The sequence below is a fragment of the Pelodiscus sinensis genome, chromosome 12, assembly GCF_049634645.1.
Source record: "Pelodiscus sinensis isolate JC-2024 chromosome 12, ASM4963464v1, whole genome shotgun sequence".
Lineage (NCBI taxonomy): Eukaryota > Metazoa > Chordata > Testudines > Trionychidae > Pelodiscus > Pelodiscus sinensis.
The window spans coordinates 44139536-44154757 of NC_134722.1; the positions used below are offsets into that span (position 1 = coordinate 44139536).

General features: G+C 46.2%; 1 protein-coding gene and 1 long non-coding RNA gene across 3 annotated transcripts in view; one reads left to right on the forward strand and one right to left on the reverse strand.

Moving 5' to 3' along the window:
- Positions 1-5821: 5821 nt before the first annotated feature.
- LOC142831098 (uncharacterized) lies at positions 5822-6532 on the reverse strand. Its single transcript, XR_012906767.1, has 2 exons — positions 6397-6532; positions 5822-6052 (listed from the first exon to the last, which is right to left on the reverse strand). It is a non-coding gene; the product is annotated as an uncharacterized LOC142831098 (long non-coding RNA).
- Positions 6533-6574: 42 nt separating this feature from the next.
- The window catches only part of AMFR (autocrine motility factor receptor), a 48289-nt gene continuing 39641 nt past the window's right edge, over positions 6575-15222 (forward strand). For both annotated transcript variants that reach the window (XM_075940401.1, XM_075940402.1), the window contains exons 1-2: positions 6575-6946; positions 13890-13982. In XM_075940401.1, the coding sequence (XP_075796516.1) occupies positions 6716-6946; positions 13890-13982 (324 nt within the window). In that variant the 5' untranslated portion in view covers positions 6575-6715. The remainder of the gene's footprint in view (positions 6947-13889; positions 13983-15222) is intronic.

A 15222-nucleotide genomic window follows, 5' to 3' on the forward strand; every position in this document is an offset into this window, starting at 1 on the left:
TCTGAAAATGGGTACATAGCACAGTTATAGCTGGCATCACATCTTTAGCGCATTCAGTACATATATTGTATGTGTTCCTTCATGTTTTAATCACCATGCCAGAGAACGTGCGTTCATGCTGATGCTGGATTCTGCATGATAATGATCCAAAGCAGTGTGGAATTAAATTTTTCATTATCTGAGTCAGCTACCACGAACAGAAGGTTGTTTTTCTTTTTTGGTCATTCAGGTTTTGTAGTTTTCACATCAGAATTTGCTCTTTTAAGATTTCTGAAAGCATGCTCTACCCTTTGCCCCTCAGATTTTGGAAGGGATGCCAAATTCTTAACTCTTGGGTCAAGTACTGTAGCTATCTTTAGAAATCTCACATTGGTATCTTCTTCAAGTTTTGTCAAATCTGCAGTGGAAGCATTCTTGTGCTAGGTCATAATCTGAGACTGATATAACACAATATATGGCAGAATGCAGGAAAAACAACAGGAATTACACAATTCTTCCTCAAGGATCAGTGGAAAATTTAACACTTTTTTTTTTAAAGCAAGCATCATCAGCAAGCATCCAGTGTCCTCTGGAATAGTGGTTGAAATATGAAGGGGCATATACATATTAGCATATCTGGCATGTAAATACCCTGCAATGCTGGCTACAATAGTGCCATGCAAATTCCTGTTCTCACTTTGAGGTGACAGTGTAAATAAGAAGCAGGCAGCATTATCGCCTGCAAATGTACACAAACTTGTTTCTCTTAGCAGTTGGTTGAACAAAGAAGACTGAGTGGACTTGTAGGCTCTAAAGTTTTTACATTGTTTTGTTTTTGAGTGAAGTTACCTAACAGAAAAAAAAAATACATTTGTAAGTTGCACTCTCATGATAGAGATTGCACTATAGTACTTGTTTGAGGGGAATTGAAAAATACTATATTTTCAGTGCAAATATTTGTAATAAAATAATATAAAGTGAGTACTGTACACTTTATTCTGTGCTGTAATTCAAATCAGTACATTGAGAAAATGTAGAAAAACATACCAACATATTTAACAAGTTTCAATTTGTATTAAGTGTGAGTAAAACCGATTAGTTTTTTGACTTAATTGCTTAACTGATTAATTGATAGCCTAATATAGATGTATTTCAATTTTCAGATAATGTGACTGATGCTTTACTAAACACTTAAAAACATAAAGTGAAAGCCTAAGGGAATAACCAAAATTTACCAGTTGATGGCTGATTGGCCTATGTATAGAGCCCTGCATGGATATCTGCAGAACTGCAGGGCTCTCCTGGGAACTATAGCAGTAGAAGGTGAAGCTGCCGCTGCCAGGAGCGTATATTCCGTGCTGGCATCTTCTGTGTGGCTGTGTTGCTCTCAGCTCGGCCTCCATCCCATCCAGGCAGCTGTCTGTGTCTCTTGTCCAAGGGTGCTTCTGTGAGCCCGGTAGGTGAGACTGGTGGCCCTACAGCTGAGCTAGAGGAGTTGCCAACTTGGTGTACTGACTCCTGGAGTGGTGGCTCTTTGTTTTTGCCACTGCAGTTTCCAGGAAAATTCTGTTGTTCTATGGATATTGATATCCACAGATATAAATGTGTGTCCATGCAGGGCTCTACCTATGTGAAATGACTTGGACCTCGGTCTAATTCACAATGGAGATTTCACTTGTTTCAGTGAAGTTTCCTAGGACAGATTAAATATCAGGACAGCTGTTTTCTCACCTATACTAGTGGTTCCTTCAGGGCCAGGTTGAGGCACACTGGTACAACTATCAGAGGGGTAGCCGTGTTAGTCTGAATCTGCAAAAGCGATGAGGAGTCCTGTGGCACCTTATAGACTAACTGAAGTGTAGGAGCATAAGCTTTCGTGGGCAAAGACCCACTTCGTCAGATGCATGTGACGAAGTGGGTCTTTGCCCACGAAAGCTTATGCTCCTACACTTCAGTTAGTCTATAAGGTGCCACAGGACTCCTCGTCACTGGTACAACTGTTTGTAGAAAAAACAGTCATGTTTAGTTCAAAAACTTCAGATCTCCATGGCTGTCATGGCAGCCTCTTGACACACATATCCCTGGAGATATGCAGAAGTTTTCCAGGGGTTATGTCAACTCATCTAGATAGTTTTACAACTAGTGATCTAAAAGGACTAGTGAAGTCAGTGCAAACTAAAATTTCATATGTATAATGACTTGTTTACATTGCTATATCTGTTTCTCAACCTGGGATGAAGTTAGGCAGGTTGCAAGTGCAGGGCTGCTGCAGCAGGGTGGCAAGTAGGGCAATTCCCCGGGGTCCCCATACAAGCTTTGTTAGTGAGCCCCACAAAGCTAGGTTACATGGTACAGCCCTGGGCAGCACGGCTTGGCCTTTGACTGCCACCTGGGATGGAAATCACTCCTGAACATAGTCGGGAAAGCTTGAAATCAGTGGCTCTCAACTGTGTTGAGTGGGAAGGATTGTGAAATAATGCTATTTGTTTTTTTTCATAACCGCTTTCCAACACTGTCGGGATAGGTGGATTTGATACTGATTTCTTGATTACTTGGATTATTTTAGGTACTACCTATAATGTATAGTGTGGAAGCACACTAATCAGAGGCAGAGACTAGGTCTGGCTTCCATGCTTTTCCTAAACCAACCTCTAGGACTCAGGGCCAGACAGTGGCAACTTGTCACTACATTTAAGAGTCACAGAGCAGCTGTGTAGGACAGACTGTTGCTTCTGGGCCAGGGAAACCAGCACTGATTGGTGGGATCACATGATACAGGTGTGGGATGAAAACCAGTGGCTGCAGAACTTTAGGATGCATCCACGGTTGTGTAGAATTGTGTGTTGAGCTGGCCCCCCATCTGCAGCACAAGGACACCAGAATGAAAAAAATGAGGAGCCGTCTACACAGCTTCTTTTTGCGCAAAAGCCTCTTGCGCAAAAATGCCCCCTAATTAATTATGCAAATAAAGCATGGCAATATGCTAATCTGTGCTTCATTTGCATAGGCTTTTGCACAAGGAGAGGTGCAGTGTAGACATAGCCCAAGTCACGCACATTTCCCGGAGTCACGGTCCTACATAGCAGAATGTGATTTATTGCCCTGCACAATTGCAGCAGTGTAGCCAGACAGCCCCCCCCCCCCCTCTCCATCTCATCCATCTTATTTGCCTCTCTGAGGTTCCCGAAGCATACAGGGCAGAGAAGGAGCAATAAAATCAGCATAGTCTATGCTGGCTCATCTGATCCTGAGAAGCTGAAAACATAGATATGAGGAGAGAGCGATTAAGGCAATAAGCTGGCCTCGAGGCTGTGAGAAGTACCCAGCTGGCACCCATGTTGATACGAACACACAGTCCCTGGGAGAGGAATTTCCCACTGAGAAAAGAATGCCCAGTACTTCCAACTTAGTTATCTCTCTTACAAGTGTAAATTAAGTTCACAACTCCCTTGTAAGAACTGGTCTCACAAAACACAGACCAGCACCATTTGGCATCACAGATAAGAAAGAGAAATACGTGACCCAATGGGTATAAAATGGGTACAGCAGTGCACTCACTTTTGAGTGTCAATCTACCCTCTACCTGCTGGTTGGGTTAGGTGTTTTGACCTCCCGAGGTTCCACGGGGACGCCCACCTCGTATTTTCGTCTTTCCGAGGAATTGAGGGACCGATCCTGGCCTGACACACTGGGACCGAGCGATGCAGAAGGGGGTAAAAATTGTACCCGTATGTGTCCTTTTGTTTTAGTGCATGCATAGAATAGAGCTCTTTAAAGATTAAGCTGTCATTTGGTACCATTATTCTCTATTTTCTATCTTTATTTTCTTTGTAACCATTTTTTTAAAGATCTCTCTCTCTCTATATATATATCTATATATGCCAGCAGTTAAGAAATACAATAGCCATTGCAACCATATGATTTATAAGCTTCCTCAATAAACCTGTAACTGTTTAAGCTTTAACCTGACTCCTTCAGTTGCTGTAACAGAACCAGGCACAATTTAAAAGAATTTCAGCCGGTCTTAAGGGACAGATATAGGGAGAGCTTGGGCGTTTGGATTTGTGTCACTCCCAGGTGGCAGATCCACTGGGGCACCTTTCAGGCTTTCCCTAAGACTGCCCGCTGCGAAGGAATTACGAATTCTAGCAGCTGAAATCTAAGGTGTTATAAGCTCTCCCTGTAAACTCATTGGGCGCCCGTCAACCTCCTCCAGGTTGCCCGCTGCAAGGGACCCCGGTCCCAGCAGTTGAAGTCTCGGGTGTATAGCACATACACACTGCCCTGACTGTCGGCTGACAAGTAGTAAAGCTCCTATGGCAGACTCCAAAGTGATCTGTAACTGACCTGTAGCAAATGGGAATCACCATCTTCAGCAGAGCAACTGCCACGTGCTTCATGGCTGAGAATACAGTGCTCATTCTGGTGTCCTTGTGCTGCAGATGGGGGGGACCAGCTCAACACACAATTCTATACAACCGTGGATGCATCCTAAAGTTCTGTAGCCACTGGTTTTCATCCCACACCTGTATAATGTGATCCCACCAATCAGTGCTGGTTTCCGTGGCCCAGAAGCAACAGTCTGTCCTACACCGGCCCAGAAGCAACAGTCTCTCCTACACATAGTGACTCTTAAATGTAGTGACAAGTTGCCACTGTCTGGCCCTGAATCCTAGAGGTTGGTATAGGAAAAGCATGGAAGCCAGACCTAGTCTCTTTGCCCTCTGAGATCTTGGGAGACCCAGCTTACCCCTTGTAGCTCTGACTCATGAAACTGTACTTGGGGCACCTGGACAGCAATAAGGAGCGTTTTAACAACAGGCTGAGTAGATGTCATATGGTGACTGAATGCACCTTTGGGAGATAGGTGAAATGGAAGTTTTTCTCTGGTAGGCTAGATCTCACTGGGGAAAGTATTCCCATGGTTATCCCATGGTTGTACTTTGCATAATTTGTGTGAAAATAAGGGGTCCTGGAGCATGGGAAGGGAGGGTGGAGTATGGCCCCCAGCCTCAGAGCATGGGTAGTGCGCAGCCCCAGCCTCCCTGGTCCTAGAGCACTGGAGAGGTTGGAGAATGTGTGGCCAGAGCCTCCCCGTCCCTGGCCTACAGGGAGGGTGGGTGCTTGGGGGCAGCAACACTCTGCCTACTGTAGGTGTTCTCCGGGCAGAGTGCAAGGCCAGGCTGGCAATTTGGGAAAGTTGTGCCTTTCCCTGCCTATTATAATGGCTCCCCATGTGGTGGGAAGGGAGCTGCTCCAGCTCCTATCCGTGAAGCAAAATGGTTCACGTCCCTGCTTGGCGGCAGAGATAGGGTCACCACAGAGGGTCGGGTCCAGCTCCTTATAGGAATGGCAGGTATTCAGTGAAGCACCAGAGCATCAGTTCACCTCAGAAGCCTTATGTGAGTTCTTTAATCTTTGCTCTGCACTGCTGTGTTTGCCTCTCCTGCCCCTTTTCACACAAGGCTCAAGAAATGTGTCCACACTTATCCCAGTTCCTACAAGTCAGACGCAATTGAAACTGGACGGATTTCTCTTCCCATACACTGATCAGATCCAACAGCTCTAAGGTTGTTAAAGTGGGGTAGTGTTTGGTGCGATGGCTAGCCATGGGCACTGGGGAAGATGTCATGAGATGCCTGTAGAGCCAGTGCAGGGTGGATGGGGTGTGGTTCCAGGTGTTCATGCTGCAGCAAAAGGGATTTAAATTTGGGCTTGCGTGAGGTGGGTGGCTGGTCACCTGTCTGCAGGCAGCAGAGTGAAAACCGCTGACGGGAACAGCTGATTGGGAATTGTGGGACACTTACTGGAGGCTAGAATAAGGAAAAACGAACCCACGACCTTGAGATGTCTACATTGAATATTTATTGAAAACACAGCAAGGAGAAAAGAAAAGTCCTTTGTGGAACTGGAAGTTTTTTGTTGAAGAAAACAGCTGGCTTTTTGTGTCGAAACTTGTGTTGTAGCATACATACCCACACGCTTTTGTTGACAAACGACATTTTAACACCACAAAATTTGCCAACGTAGGCAAGCCCTACCGCTCACATCCTCATTGTTTCCTTCAAGTTCCCTGGGGAAAAACACAGGGATGGCCCCCGTCAAGGCTGTTCAATCATTACTTACATCTCAGCCCTCTAATCCCAGTGGTTTGTATTAATCAAAGTTGGCAATTGGCATAAAACACCGCATCAGGGGGGCTTGTTTCCTGGCTTCACTGCCCCGCGAGTTGCGTGTAGGGCAGGCTTTCGCTTGCAGCTTGTTTTGTGGGGGACAAGGGGGCCGCGCGGGTTCGCTGGGGGCCCGCAGTCCCGGACTAAGGGGTTGGGAATCTAGTCCCATGTGCGGGGTCTTCTGCGGAGCGGCTTGTTTACTGTGACAAAGCCGGTGGGAAAGCTGCCCCCCCCCGGGATTTACTTCGGTCTGCGGCTCCCACACTCCCGCGTAGCGCACAAGGCGCGTGTGGAGAGGGGCAGAGGCGATTTACTCCACTGGCCCGGCCCCTCGGCCGCGCAGCTCCGCAGGCCCCGCCGGCCCGTCCCCTCAGCCGCCCGGCCCGAGCCCCGCGCGCGACGCTGAGCGAGCGGCGGCCAGGCCCGGGGGAGGCGCTCGGCCGGGCCGGCAGGGCGGAAGGAGGGGCCCGCCGCGGCAGTGCGCTCGGCAGCCGGCGGCCGCGGGGAGCGTTAGGCCGCGGAGAGGAGGCGCGGGGCGGACTGGGCCGGGCCCCGAGGCCGCGATGCCGCTGCTGTTCCTGGAGCGCTTCCCCTGGCCCAGCCTCCGCACCTACACGGGGCTGAGCGCGCTGGCGCTGCTGGGCAGCGTCCTCACCGCCTACCGCGCCCTGAGCCAGGGCCCCGCCGGGCAGCCGGAGCCGCCGCCCGCCGCGGAGAGCGCGCCTGGAGCCGGGCCCGGGCCTGGGCCTCTAGACATCGCCTACTACCTGCTGTCGGACAGCCTCTGCGTCTGGGTGAGCGGCGGGCCGGGGGGCAGCAACAGGGGGGTGGGGGGCCCTTCGATGTGCAAGGGGGGAGGAGTATAGGGGGAGAGGGGCCCTGGGGTGGGCAGTAGGGGGGGGAGGAGTATAGGGGGAGAGGGGCCCTGGGGTGGGCAGTAGGGGGGAGAGGAGTAGGGAGGAGAGGGGCCCTGGGGTGGGCAGTGGGGGTGAGGGGGTCCTTGGATGTGCAAGGGGGGAGGAGTATAGGGGGAGAGGGGCCCTGGGGTGGGCAGTAGGGGGGGGGAGGAGTATAGAGGGAGAGGGGCCCTGGGGTGGGCAGTAGGGGGGAGAGGAGTAGGGAGGAGAGGGGCCCTGGGGTGGGCAGTGGGGGTGAGGGCGCCCTTGGATGTGCAAGGGGGGAGGAGTATAGGGGGAGAGGGGCCCTGGGGTGGGGAGTGGGGGGATAGGAGTGGGGCCCTGGGGTGGGTAGTGAGGCTGGGACAGGACTGGAGGTAAAGGGACCACGGGTCGGGTGAGGGGGCTGTAGGGCAGGTAGCTGGGCTAGTGGTCCTGGAGGGGCTGGGAGTATGTAGCTGAGCTGGGTGAGAGGCTAAGTGTTCAATGAGTGATATTGGGGGGAGAGGGTGACCTATGGATCCAGCTGGTGTGATTTCCCTGATGCCCAGGGACCAGCCAGGCCTACTTCCTTGGGAAGGACCCCTGTTATCCAATGAAGCAAAGCAGCTGATTTGGCTGCCATCTTCCTCTGGGGATAACAGGGTTGCCTGAGAAAATTGTTTTTTTCTCCCACAAACTAACAGACCCTTGTGTAAATAGTACAGACATGGTTCAAGCTCCTCCTGCTGTAGTTCACATAGTGGAGCTGGCCACTGGATTGAATCCGAACTAGGTAGGCAGTAGGGATGTTAAAATGTGTGTAATTAATTGACTCTGGAACTGCTGAAAATTTACATGTTGAGTGGCAGGCAGTTCCCTGGTAGATGAATGTAGCCTATAGCCATCTGAGTAATCAGTAAGCATGAGTTTATCAGTTGCCTGATTAAACAGCTACACTTACATCCCTGATATACAGTGACTGATAGCTGCTAATGTGTGATGAGGCTGGTCATTAGTTTGTCTGAAATGAATTGTGTGGTCTGAGTCTGACTTCCAAGATTTAATTTTAGAGGTTAGACAGAAGTCCGCTATATCTGTTTCTGGCCAGTCTAAGATTTACACCAGAACTTAAACTGTCTGTGCCAGAAGTGATGGGTAAGAAAGTGTAAATTGCATCTTAAGTAAGTGCAAGTTTGCAGTGGGAGATTTTAGTTTAAAGCCAGTGAGGATCCTTTTTTGGGTTGGAGGCCATTGATCCACAGAAAAAAAATCAGTTGGTGGTCACACACCAATAAGAAGGAAAAAAACCCACTTGTTGATGTGGCCACCAACTGAGAAGCAGGAAGAGAAAGCAATAACCATCTCTTTCATTCTTGGAACTGAGGGTGCAGGAGCGGAATGGGAGTGAGGGGTCTTGGCAAGAGATAGGGTGAGGTTCCGAGATCTGAGTGGGAAGAAGAGTGCGAGAGAGGGGTTGGGGGTCCTTACCCGGTGCAGCTCCCATGTGGGCACAGGTGGAGCTGCACCCCGTGCTGCTCCCATTGACTGGGAATCATGGCCAATGAGGACAACGTGTGGAGGATGCAGGCAAGTACTTCCCTGCACTGTCATGCCTCATGCTGGAGAGGAGAAAGAACTAGGGTTGTTAAGTAGCAATTAATTTGCTAGTCATGTAGTCAATGGAATTTCCATCGACTAGTTGATAAGCACTTCTGCGTTCTGCCTTTGAAATGCAGCAGGGGCTCTTGTGCATTTCAAAGCGGAAGCTAGAGTCTGACCCTGTGCGAAGCTGCTGACTCCCAGGTGGGCAGCTGCCCACTCCTTGTTGCTTTTAAGCCTGTGCAGGTTGGGAGCCGGCAGCCCAGTGTGGGCTTGGAAGAAGCCAGGCTGCAGTAGCCCTGCCCATGGCGTGGTGGTCACTCCAGTCCAGCCACTCAATGCCATTTAATCAGTTAACTGGTTAAACTTAACTTTTAAGTGGTTGTCATTTAATGGGATTTTACATATCTAGCATCTACACTACAAAAATTGCTGCCCCAGTTAGAGTTCTGTGTTGCTAGCGTCAGCAGAGTGGACAAACAGTATGTACAGTCTACAGGAATGTAATTCACTTTGTCTTTAGAACTGGTCCCTACAGGTCAGGATTGAGTCACATTGTGAGATGCAGTCTGGAAACCATTTGCTACTGTTCATAGAGCACCTGTTCTCTTGCGGCAGTTTTCTCTGTATGGTGATCAGTTTGGCAGATTTCAGTTTATAAATAAATAAATAAGGAGTTAAAATCACTTGATTATACATTTGAATGTTAAAAGCATACTTTGCTCTTTTGGCTTGGACCCAATTTTTAATTTTGGGCTCAGATCAAAAGATCATGGTTTACTAGTCTTTATTGATCCTTTAAAGGATTTTTTTATATATTTTTCTCAGTTGGCTTTGTTCTCTGTTGTAAAACCATTGGAAAGCTTGGAGGATCAAGACTCAGATTGTGTTAGTTTATATGAACACGGTGTAAAAGGAAACAAGTGAGATTGTGAACCAGGAGTGGGCAGTAATTTTTGCAGGAGGGGGCCCTTCATGAATTTTGATACAGTCATGGGCCAACTCAGTTCCCCTTACACTCCTCTGGAAGGGATGGGGCTTTGAGAGAAAGGGGTGGGACTAGAGCAAGGGTGGGCAATAATTTTGGATGAAGGAGGCAATTGTGACTTGGGGCACGGGACTGGGGTAGAGGGGGTTGGATTGTGACCTAGGGCAGTGAATTAGGGTACAGGAGGGGGTGCAGGGATTTGGGTTGTGAGCTAAGGCAGGAGGGGACTGTGATCTGGGGCAGGGATGGGGGTGGGGGTGCTGGATCTGGGAGGGGATTTGGATACAGGATTTGGATACAGGCAGAGGATTTGGCTATGTGGAGTAGGGAGTGGGAGTGGGGGGAAGAGGGTTGGAGAAGGGAGGGACTGGGGTGCCCGAGGTAGACTCTGCCAGGAGACTTACCAGCCAGCAGCAGCTGCTGAATCTGCCTCCCTGCCTGGTACAGGCTGCAGCCATGTGCTCTGGAGCCCCTTGTGCTTCATGGCTGCCTGTTATCGAAACAAGCAGCTCCCATTGGCCAGTTTCTGGCCAGAAATTGGCCAGTGGGATTATGCTGAGGGTGGGAGCAGCTCCTAAACTTTTCCCCTCCTCTCTGGCTCATTGTTTTTAAAGAAAAACCACACCACAGCCTCATTTCTGAGTGGTGTTAGGGTGGGGTGAGGCAAGTGGGGAGCCTGCCTGGGTCTCCCTGCAGTGTCTGTGGGCTGGATCTGGTGCCTTGGTGGACCGTATTTTGCTCAGGCCTAGGCTAGAGGCTACAAAGAGAGAGACAGAGTGTGAAAGAGTGAAACTCTGAACGTGAGACACAAACTTTGTGACATACTGTGTGTGTGTGTGTGTGTGTGTGTGATACATAGATGGGCAAATGTATGGGACAGTGACTGTGGTGGGGGGCACAGACAACAGTGTGGCACAGACTGTCTCCTCCTCTCCCCCTCCACTCAGCAGAGAAGAGGTATGAAGGGGGGGGGGAAGCACAAGAGAGTGCACGCACTGAAATCTTAGAAATGTTAGAAACAGTGCACTGCCTCTTAAGACAGACACTCCTCTGAGTCACTTACCATCGATGCTTCAGATTGGAACAGCTCCACAGTTTGTCTCTCTCTCCTGGACCTGTGCTCTGCGGACCTGTGCTCTGCAGACCTGTGGTACAGGGGAACACCCTGACTTCAGCATTTCCCTCTCGCCTCCACCACTAGCAGGAGAATCCTGGGAGCAGCTCAGCTGTAGGATGGAGCAAGGGGGCGGAAGGGCAGCAGCTGCTGCCTGTAAGTATGCATGTTCCGTGAATCAGCTTGGCAGGCCAGATCTGGCCCCCAGACCTGAGTTTGCCCATCCTGTTGTAGACTGTCTTTGTAGCCAGGAAGATAGTCATATGTTAATTATGGCTGTTTACCCATATGTACGTACATGACAGTTTATTCTTGGATTAGAAGACTTATTGCCCAGGTCCTTCAGGGGAAGAGGCTGGCAGTGTGAGGTTGCAGGAGTCAGGGCAGGGCCTTGGGGATGTGGTTGGGGAGCGAAGAGGGGCTCAGGCCAAGGGGTAGTGTGCAGGAGTGAGGAGTGGTTCGGGAGGTCTTTAGGCTCCCAAGAAGGTCTTTAGGCGTCTTTAGGCGCTTTGGAAAATGTTACCTTGTGTCCCTAAAGGTTTTTGTTGTTGGGATATATCCTCTCATTGTTTCTTTTCTAACTTCTTATGTCTTGTATAATTCAAAAGTTAGGATTCATTGGCAAAACAACAACAACAAAAACAGTTTAAGCAATTCATATTTTCCATTCATTGTGGTTTCATTGAAATGAGTGTCGAGCTGTAATCCCAGAGAGACTTAAGTGGCACAATTACAGATAGCAGATAGGTTATATTGATTAGATTTTGACACCTGGTATGAATGATATCATTGTGAATAGTGAACATGTTTATACTGGAATATTATGACTTATGTTTCACAATTTAAATATAAATGTAGAGAGATTTAGAAAATTTCAGCACTTACCAGCTATAGCCTAATTTTGCTTGATGTCTGTGTTATGCAACTACCAGTAACAGGATGTGTAATTAGATTTACATGTTGGAATCAGGCATAAACAAGCTTTTATGGCTTCTGTATTTTTTTTTTGAAACTTTAAAATATATACTTGTAACTTAGGAGGGAAATAACTTGCTTATTTTAAAAATAATTCCATGTAAAGGACCTTGCCGGCTTATATTTGTTCCCAAATGTAAAATTTGCTAGCATGTTCTTATCTAACCCAAGACTAATGGAAATATTTCACAATTTTAAAAAAATTCAATGGAAACAAGCAAATAAATATTCTCATGTAATGTTTGGGACGCAAATATTCCAAAACTAGACTTACCTGGTGTTGCCCCTATCCTTCAGGGCAGGGAACTGGCAGTGGGGGGGAGGGTGCAGGAATCAGGGCAGGGCCTTGGGGATGTAGGGGTGGAAGGCAGGAGTCTGGGGCTATGGAAGTATGTGTCTAAGAGTGAGGGGATGAGAAGGGGCTCAGGGTAGGGAGGGGGCCCATCGCAGCTGGCCTTCTGTTTTCCCTCCAACCTCCCCTTGGTTGGTAGGGACCTTCTCCTCTCCTCCCTCTCCTCCCCCCCCGTGCTGTGGCCAAGGGCCCCGGAAAAAAGAGTTTGGGGCAGAGGGGCTACTTACCTGATCTGGTGGCAAGATAAATGATGGTGGCAGGCTAAATGATGGAGTCCCAGCCTTGTTGGCCACTCTTAGCGGTGCGGCTGCCCCAGTGGTCAGTCTGCAGTACAGCTTTACCCTACACTCACTGTGTCTAGTAGCCACTTGCAGTATCACACCCTTTTCTCTGTGCCCCTTCCCTTTCCATGTTATTGGAAACAGTCCCATTCCAGCACTTTCTACTTTCCTGGCACAACAAACCTTGACCTGCTTTGTTAGAGAAAGCTACATACCACATTTGGTGGTCCTAGCTCTTACTGTTTAGGAGGAACAAAAGACAGGACTATGTAGCACTTTAAAGACTAACAAGATGGTTTATTAGGTGATGAGCTTTCGTGCGCCAGACCCGCGTCCTCAGATCAGTATGTGGAAGAAAATCTGCACAACCATATATACCAAAGTGATACATTCAAAAAAATGAACACATGTGAAATTGACAAATCAAATTTTAGAACAGAGGGGGATGAGGGGGGAAGGTTAGTGTCTGTGAGGTAATGACAGGGGTGATAATAGGGGAAGTTTATGTGAGGTAATGACATTAGGGGTGATAATTGGGGAAGCTATCTTTGTAATGGTTGAGATAATTAGAGTTACACGGCTGCATCTCTATCACTGTTTAGGAGGAGTTCTTGAACAAACAGTCACAGGTGGACAGACAGATGCACACTTCTAAAATATATAGAAAGTTTAAGAACTTGGAAATGACAGTGACTATAAGCAAATGTGACTGACTTGATTATTATTGTCTGTGCTGGGAGAAAAACAAGAAGTCAGAGTGTAAACAGGGAAAAGTATATGATTTTTAAAATAACTGAATAATTTGTTGAGGTGTTTATACTAGGATAAATTTATTTGCTGAATATGTGATTTTTAAATTGACAATGTCCCATTTAAGTACTATATTTTTAAATGTTAAAGTTTATGAACTTTATTCTAGAAGCTGTTCATATTGATTTGTACTTACTACTAAATCTGATACAGTTTAAAAGGTCTTCCTTACATTTGTTAAACCTGTCAAGTTAAATGACGATTACTAATCTAAACTAGGTGTTTCGTTTAAAAAATATTTTGAACAACTTATTACTCATTTTTTAATTCCGCTGACCTGATAAGCTGAGTACTTGAGCCATTGCTAAATTTAAAGCTAGTGGAAACAGAAAGTAAAATTTACCAGAAACAAAAATGAATCTGACTAGTCACTTTTATCATCTAAACTTAGACTGATAAGTAAACTGAATAAATAGTAAAAAGAAAGTCAAATTGATGAAGTTCATGTTTAATAATATATGATATTAATAAACGTAAAGAAATCATTTTCCTTGCAAATTTAGGGGTGGTAGTTTGGTTATCAGTAATGATGTTGTTGATCATAATGTCTCTTTCTTAGACTGACATCAGTTTTTCCACAAATAAAACAATATTGACATGTGTGCCACTGTACATTCCCTAGAAGTTAGGTTTTAAGAAGGGATACCTCTATAGGTTACTTGAAACTGCATAATAACCAGGGGCAAAGAATAGTGCCCTCTTTTATGAACAGGACTAAAACACATTTGATTTCTTTTTAGGTACTGGTAAATACTGCCTGCTGTTTTCTGATGCTGATTGCTAAAATAATCCAGTGTGCAGTATTTGGTCCTCTTCGTGTTAGCGAGAGGCAGGTAAGTAAAATGTATGATGTTTCTAGATGAATTGTCTGCTATCAGATACTTGTTGATCTGTCTCTTGATTCCCTTCGCAAGTTTTTTTTTTTTTTCTAGATACTGTAAATGATTTTAATATCCGGTTTGGGAATGTTGACGGTTGTGGAGATAAACATTTAGCATCCTAACTTTTTAAAAAGTACAAATGTTGCTCTTACTTTTTTTTTAATGCTGTAAATCATAAGATAAATGTTGCCCATATTTCCATCAAAATTACTTCTTTTTTAACTGCAAGCTTAGAAGGTGATTTGTCTATGATTTGAAGATATCCCTTTTTCATGTTTTGGAAATGCACATCCAGTACAACATATGGAAGTTCAAAAACCAATAATCCTGTGACAGGTCATACCTAAGCATCCATAAATTTTCTGGTTTGTTTCTGAAGAGGAACTTTAATTTTTGTGAACTGGTATTTTATATTCAAAGGGCTCCTGTCAACTAGGGAACTACACTCCTGTAATACATTTTGTTCCTGTGCTTGCAAGTTCTCTTAATGTTAAAGTAAATTAGAGGAAAACAGTTCTATGTTTTGGGTTTTAGTTTACTTTGTGCATTTGATAGTGCTTTTTTACATAGTTAGTTAAACTTAATTGAGCAGTTAATTCTTTCTTCATGCTCTGGCATGATAACAGAACTCTCATGCACTTTCAGTTTCTTCACAAAGAGAATGTGTCTTCTCAATGACAGTAGATAGACAGAGAGGGCAGGAGAGCTGAGCCGAAGCCCATTTATTACTGGCATTAGGCTTGCCCCTTTTCTGAACATCAGCAGGGAAGCAGAAAAATATTTTTAAGAAGATTTCAGGACATACACTTTAAAATCTATGCTGTCAGGAAATTGAGTTATTTTGAAAATTATTTTTCAAAAATCAAATTGACTGTATCCTTTCAAAATATTTCTCTTTTTATACACATGCATGCAAGTGCATGCACACACACATACAGTCATTAAAAAAATTGAACTGCAGATGTTTTTAATGCAACAGGCATGCAGTGCAAATGGGGCACTTGTTCGTACTTATTCATAGATTTCTTGCGGTCTATCATATTGCTAATTCACAAACCTAAAAGCCTCTGAATGCAGAGCCTATACTTGAAAATTGAGCTACTCTTTCAGGACTTTGTGAGATTTTTTTCGGTTGTTCATGGTTGTGGAATTCAGTGCAGCATCAGTACCAGATTCTGGAGTGTTCATTGTC